General features: G+C 51.5%; 1 protein-coding gene across 1 annotated transcript; it reads right to left on the reverse strand.

Moving 5' to 3' along the window:
• Nucleotides 1-376: 376 nt before the first annotated feature.
• DMRT2 (doublesex and mab-3 related transcription factor 2) lies at nucleotides 377-6,883 on the reverse strand. Its single transcript, XM_004600124.2, has 4 exons — nucleotides 6,641-6,883; nucleotides 5,293-5,874; nucleotides 3,766-3,868; nucleotides 377-1,570 (listed from the first exon to the last, which is right to left on the reverse strand). The coding sequence occupies exons 2-4, from the start codon at nucleotides 5,824-5,826 to the stop codon at nucleotides 513-515; spliced, it is 1,695 nt and encodes a 564-aa protein (XP_004600181.2). The 5' UTR covers nucleotides 5,827-5,874; nucleotides 6,641-6,883; the 3' UTR covers nucleotides 377-512.
• Nucleotides 6,884-7,100: the final 217 nt, after the last annotated feature.

Below are 7,100 nucleotides of genomic sequence, written 5' to 3' on the forward strand. Positions count from 1 at the left end.
AGGCAATCTGCCCTATGTTTTCCTTAAAGCTCTTTGTTGCCTCAGTCTTGAACAAATAAACGTACATGGCTTCCAAAAGGCAAAGCCAAAGCACTACACGAGTCCTCCTGCGGTCCTCTATGATGATTAGGAGCATCTGCAAGCACACAGAATCACAGAATAAATAAATCACACATTTTATGAACACTAACTTTATCGCCCGGACAGAGACAACTATTTACTTCAACAAAAACTGCGCTTTTTTTAGAAGACAGTGTCAATTTTATTGCTTTTTGAAATGTTGTGCAAAGCAAGGAACTTTACAATTTGCACATAGGCAATTTTCATCTTTAAGCTTAAATATATTTACGTAGTGGGAAAATTACATGCATATGAACATAAAGAATCTGTTAAATCATCATTTACATTAAAATTTCTTTATACAAACATCCTAACTTTTTTCTCCAAAAAGATTAGTGGTTGCTAAGAACCCTCTGAGTCTGCAAAAAATCCAGCTCCATTCAAGCAGTCTTTCACTGAGAGACGTGAGTGATGGCAGACGAAGGCCTCTTAAGAATAGACTCAACAGAAAATGACAGCGGTTCATTCACTGAAAGTTTTGTTCCAACTTGTTTGGCTACGAAAAGGTCTTTTGCACATCTATCTATTGTAAATGTGTACTTCTGGTTCTCCTTGACTAAATACTCTCTGTGCTTCTTTGGGCCCTCTTCAAAGGCCTCTTTGACAAATGGTGTTTTCAACTCAGGACCTGATTTGTCATGAAGAGTTTGCTGGAATAATGAGTGGAATGGATTATGTTTAAGTGGCAGAGGGTGCCTGGTGCTTTCTTTGCTGATCTTGGTTAAGACGTGCCCTTGAGCTGCCAAAGAGTCCATTTCAACAGCTGGAGAGAAATTCCGTCGGGGTGGGGAGAATGCAGACCTCTCTGGGATGGCCTGGTGACCTTGAAGGTCATTTCTCAAGGTCTGGACCTCTGGAGTAGGGGGCAGTACCAGAGAACCTTCCAGTTTGGGTGGCATCATGTCCTGTTCTGCACCAAGTCCATCCTGGACTCGTACCCCCTTCAGTTCCCAGCCGGCCCCAGGCTTCAGGGCCTGAACCGAGGTGGTGGCATTTAATAGGCACTGCTGGTAGAGAACGGTGTCACTAATAGGGCCACACTTAGGCCAAACTAAAAATCTTGAAGGCAAGGGATACTGTCGGTAAGTTGTGGCCACACTGACATTGGAAGAAATTAGTTCCATATTCCCAGACCCAGAATACTGCATGGTTAGATCGAGACATGTGGGTAAGAAATTACAGAAGTCTTTGCTTGGTGGTTCCACTGGGGTGGGGCTGTAGGCACTTTTGTAGGAGCTGTATTCCGGTCCATGGACAACACGGTTGGGCAGGAACAAGGCAGCAGCTTGGGAGGCTTCCAACATCTCCCTCTCCTTATATTCTCTTTCCAACATAATGTTCTCCAATTCTTTATCAGCAAAGGCCCGCCTTTTCCTCATCCGGTCACTTACTGGAGGAGGTAGAGGTAAGCTCCCTCCTACATAAGTGTCTGCTGGAATGGGTCGGTAGCCTAAAATGAGCAAGTATTGCATACAAAAGAGATAAACATCTAGAGAAGGAAAATATGGAAACCTAGAAAGCAATAGAAATACTACCAATAAGCAAAATAATTATTCACAGTCATATATTGCTGGTGAAATGTTCATATGCTTCTCGGACTACTATCTGTTCAGAAGCAAGACCACTATCTTGCTTCAGTTGATAGTTTATTACTATTCATGTCATCTTTTTTAGCCATTATTGAAAAAGATATCTATACCTAGGGCTGATGTCACTTTTATTTTCTAAAGATGGCTGATTATGTACCCACTGTTACAGGTGTAGAATAATCCAAGGTGAACTAGGAAAAAAGAGAAAGTTAAAGCAGATTAGTTTGGAGTAAAAAGAGGAAAGACTTCAGGAGACAGAGCAGCTCAGAAATTGGAAAGAGCTGTTAACTAGTTAAACAGACTCTGGGATGAACAATTTAGCCAAAGCCTCTATCCATGACGACCAGTACAAACAAACAAATAAAAGAGGGATGGGAAGAGAAGAGTCCCTGCTGTATTGAAACTAACTGGTGGTGAACATTTTCCCAAGCTCTAATCATGTTGACCAGACACCAGAACGGTTGAACAAGCAATCATTAGACCACAGATTAACTCATCACAGTTTTATGAATAGGGACAAAGTCCAAAGCCAAGCTGAATGTAATACACACAGAATTTCTGGTGGCAGAAAATACTTTGAGTATTTCATCATGTCCAAGCTTACCACTATCAAATTTGTTTGAGGGCTCTATTGCAATGTTTGTGTTTACATAGTGATAAACCCCTCATACTCATTTGCAAATAAAATAAAATTTGAAAATTGATGTTTCCATTTCCATGGTAGGTCTTGGCCAGGAAGTTATTTACTTGAATTTACTATTCCATTTAGTCCTTCCACTTCTCAAATTGCTCTGGCACAATTTCAATATATCATTGTGGTTCGTAACCTTATGAGTCTGTGTGCCTAGTCTATAACCAAATTCGTTTTTAGCATATGAAAAGCCACACTGAGGTCAGAAGTACAGAGCAGAGGGTCGAAAACATATTTTAAAACCTATCCAGAACCAACTCAATTTGGAAGTCACATGAGAAACAACAGAATTCAATGATCTACTATTAAAATCTGCCCTTCGGTCTGAATCTCATGATTCAGAGGACATGATTAGAGCAAATAAAAGTTTCCTTTTCTTTAAATGGCAAAAACATAGTTAATGTGTTATTTATCAGATCAAAGTATCTCAGAGCCTTTAATACTTATTTAGGGACTGGAGTGTGACAGAACAGATTCTTCACATGTCTAAGGCCTGAGTTCCACACCCAGAATACCCCCCAAAAAATTAGTAAAAATTAATATATCCTTGGGTTGGAACGATAGCCCAGTGGGTAGGGTGTTTGCCTTGCACACGGCCGACCCGGGTTCAATTCCCAGCATCACATATGGTCCCCTAAGCACCGCCAGGAGTAATTCCTGAGTGCAGAGCCAGCAATAACACCTGTGCATTGCTGGGTGTGACCCAAAAAGAAAAATAAAGTTAATATGTCCTCAGGCTTTAGTAAAAGTGGAAACAGTAGTTAGGAATTCACATTGTTCAAACTCAACCCCCATTTCTCTTGTTTGATTCAAATTTTTTTCCATATTCTACCATCTCATTTGTCATTAATAGTGAGATAAGGGCAAAATAACAACAATTACATAGATAATCCAGGAAGAAAAGTAAGACAATGAAAAAGAATCAGATTAAAGGTTGGTCTTTTATCAGAAAGGTCTTTACTGGTGCCTGTAAGTATTAATTAAGCCCCTCACTTGTCTTACTCTAGTTAGCTCCAACTATGACTAAAGCAGGTTTTTGTACTTCATTCCTTTTTTTTTTTTTTTCAAAACATCTGCTCGGAAATCACTAGCAGTTTATCTCAGTGGGACAAATTTCATATATGCTCCATGTTAGCCCATTAATTATTGGCAACAAAACTAGGTGACAAAAAAAACCTTAGGATTTTTGAGAGATGCATTTTACCACATTCTGATCCTAGATGAATACCCATCTAATAAAAGGACCTCCCCCCACCCCAGATTGCTCCTTCAAACGAATTTTTTAAAAAGGGAAAAAAGTAACGTGCCTGAGACACACAAAAAGTGGTTTAAAGGGCTAGAAGGGAGGATTTGGTGTTGATTTACCTTCTAAAATGCTTTTGGCCAGCAAACTGGGAGCCCTGACTTGCCTCTGATACACAGCTTTGCGCTCCAGGTTATTCTGTTTCCCGGAAACCCCCTTCTTGTCCTGTAAATGCAAGAAACATAATCAATAAGGCTGGAAGGGAAACTGGGGAGTGAGGGGTGGGGAGGGGAGAGATAAGGAAGAAGGTCTAAATGCATTCACTTTCCACCTCCTGTGATTCCATGTGAATCCACATCAGCACCCCTGAACTGCAAGGCAAAAAGAGCTGGAAGCCCGGTGCAATCCACCTGGGGCCTCCCTGCTAAACTACTCTGTGAGACACTTGACTGGGGGATGAGACCCAGACAAGACCGGCCTGACCAGTGAGTGGCCTGAGTCTTCCCAACCCTTCGACGCTCCCCACTCCGCACCGCACTCCGTACTGGGCGAAAACTGAAAACTCAATGGCAACCCGACCCGGGAGAGTAAGGAACAAAAACCCTGGGAAGCCCAGGGAGTCTGAACGCGGGGAACCCCGGCCCGGCTCCGTGGTGACTTTTCTGTGGGGCTCTGGGACTTCCCGTGCTTGCACCGGGCCGCGGGCCGCCAGCTCCAAACGCGCGGGGCAGCGCTGACCCCGGGCCGAGGCCTAGGGTAGGTCGGGAGCATCTGGACCCTCGACGCTCACAGGTATTGGGACCATGGGCAAAGGGGAATCTTCCTTCGGGGTCTCCGCCCTGTTCGCAACAGTGGGCCACGCTCCAGGCCCTCTCCACCAATACGTAAAATGGAAAATCTGGGATTAGGCCCTCGAGGCGTCTCTTGCGAGTTCGCCCTGTGCCGTGGCACCAGAAAAAAGCAAATTCAAGAAGCCTCTGCGGGAGCGCCCGGTGGCCGGGCTGGCGCCCCTTCCACGGGTTCTTGGGAAATTTCTAGGGCACCGACGCTTCCGGCAGCTTGACCTTGGCCCGAGGGCATCCCACTTCCCACGGGGCAATGGGCAGCACTTTCGGCCGGACTTAACCCTGTCGTACCAGCCCAGGGGGAGAACCTTGAACCCCGCGTAAGGCCTGGTTCTCCCTTGCCCACGGCGGGCGCCGTGTAACCGTGGCAGCCCCGGGGCTGGCAACAGAAGCGCCGCGCCGGAGACCCCCGCGGGCTTCTTCCTGCATCCCTACGCCGGCCACCACCCAAATTGAACCCATCTGAAATGCCGGTGGGGGTGGGAGGAAGGCGAGCCCCAAAAGGGCTGCAGCGTTGTCTGCGTGGGGGAGGACCCCTGAGCATCCAGTCCCCGGGGCCGGCAGGTGTGACCCCCTGCAGACCTAGCCAGAGATCCCCGAGACACACTGCCTCTCTGCCCTCGTAGCCCGAAGGAGCCGCTCACGGACGGGTCCCCCGACTCTGTCGCACTTCCTCCACCGACGCCCACGGCCGAGCCGGGAGAAGGGCGTCCCCGCTCCCCCCCCCCCACCTCCCGGGGAGCCCGCGAGCCCCGCGCCCAGCCCCGACGCCGCGCCTGGCCGGCCCGGCGCGGCCGTACGCACCTCGGTGGCCTGCTGCCTCCGGAGCGCCACCTGGGCGGCCATGACGCGCTGCCGCTCCACCACCAGCAGGCAGTTGGCGCACTGGCAGTCGCGCCAGCGGCAGAAGCGCTTGTGGCCCTTGAGGCAGGACACCACGCCGTGGTTGCGGCAGCGCGCGCACTTGGGCGTGCGGCTCAGCTTGCGCGGCTCGGCGCCGCCGCCCGCGTTCGCGCCGCGCTCCGGGAGCCCCGCGGGGGCCGGCGAGGCCTGCGGCACCGGAAGCGCCCTCGGCGGCCGCGCCCCGGGCAGCTCCGGCCGACCCGGCGCCCCCGGGCACGCGCCCGCCTCCTCCCCGTCGCCCTCGTCCTCCGCGTCGTCGTCGTCCGCGTCGTCGTCGTCGTCGTCCTCGTCCTCGCCGTCCCCGTCGGCGGGCGGCGGGCTGGACCCGGGCGGCGTCGGCGGCAGCGGCGCCCCGCGAGCGTCCTCGTCCAGCTCCAGGCTCTCCACGTCGATCTCCCAGTCCCCCGCCGCCAGACCTGCCTGCCGCTCGGCCATGGCGCGCGGAGCCTCGCGGGGGCCCACCGCCGGCCAGTCGCTGGCGCTCTGGGGAGGCACGGAAAGACGCAAAGATCAGGCCGCCGCCGTCGGGCACAGCCCCCGGGCCTTGCATCCAGAGCCCCCCCCCCCCCAGGGTTGCCCACCTCCCCGACCTGGGGAAGTCCTGGTCTCCCGCGCATCCCTTCCATCCACGCACACGTGCCTTTCTGATAGCCTTAAGGTGCCCCAGGGATTCGCCAACCCGACCGAGGTTTCCATCTATGAATGTTAAGTGCTCTTGGGTGCATCTGACCTTCAGCCGAGGCCTTTCAGGCTTTGCATGCGCTTTCGGGAAAAGTAAAAGGTAACGCACTGAGCACAGAGACACATGTTTTGTGGCAACTTACGCCGGCTTAGGCGATTTGTCAGTCTTCCCCAACTAATAGGAGGAATACATAAACATAGATGGAAGAATGATTGGTCCCAGGGACCTCGGAGATTCAGCGAGGTGGCACCCTGCACCTCTCTCGTGTCTCGCATCTGCCTAGCTTGCAGAAGTCTGTCACAGACACACGCAACCCTCGCACACCAGCAACTAAAAACCGAAGTTAAGTGTCATCAGAGTCACTGGGCACTGAATGCAGAGGCTCGACCGGCAGCAACAGTGCTTTGAGCCAGGTGGGGCTGGGCCGCGCAGGTTTTAAGCACCCTCTGGAAGTCGGTCCTGGTTTGCATCTTTGAGGCAAAACTCCCAAGGGAAACAAAACAAAACGAAAGGTGACTCGCGCCCTTTGCCCTCCCTGCAACCCCCGAGCGACATCACTGCACTCACCAAGATTCTGAAGCCCGGGCTAGCAGCCGAGGCAAAAGATATCCAGCCTTGGGAACTGGCTCTTGGACTGCAGGCTGTGCTTGCAAACAGAAATCGGGGGTCGTCACACCCTACCACAGAAACGGGGGCAGACAGCTGGAAGCCGGGAGCCCCACTGGATGGTCAGAGGGGGAAGAAGGCGAGGCCGGAGAAGGTGAATCAAGTCCTCAGCGGCCTCGCCACGCACATCTCGGACTCAGCAAAGTTTTGATCGATCCTTGGCAGCCCCGGGCACTTCACCTCCTCCAAACTGCTTTCAGCTTCCTCTGACCCTAGTTGGGCGAGAAGGTTGGCCCGGCTCAGACCGCGGGCTCCGGGGGCAGGCGGGCGCACGCAGCTGAGGGCGGCGCAGCGCCCCTCGCTGCAGTCGCCAGCCTCGGCTCCCTTTCCTAGTATTATCCTCTCGGGTCCCCGAGATCTG

The sequence above is a fragment of the Sorex araneus genome, chromosome 1 (genome assembly GCF_027595985.1).
Source record: "Sorex araneus isolate mSorAra2 chromosome 1, mSorAra2.pri, whole genome shotgun sequence".
Taxonomy (NCBI): domain Eukaryota; kingdom Metazoa; phylum Chordata; class Mammalia; order Eulipotyphla; family Soricidae; genus Sorex; species Sorex araneus.

Bases quoted from the DNA above. Each gene is read 5' to 3' on its own strand.
- DMRT2 (XM_004600124.2), bottom strand. From the start codon at position 5,826: ATGGCCGAGCGGCAGGCAGGTCTGGCGGCGGGGGACTGGGAGATCGAC. The intron at 3,869-5,292 runs GTGCGTACGGCC...TTGCATTTACAG, and splicing joins GGAGGCAGCAGGCCACCGAG to GACAAGAAGGGGGTTTCCGG. The intron at 1,571-3,765 runs GTAAATCAACAC...TGCTCATTTTAG, and splicing joins GGCCAAAAGCATTTTAGAAG to GCTACCGACCCATTCCAGCA.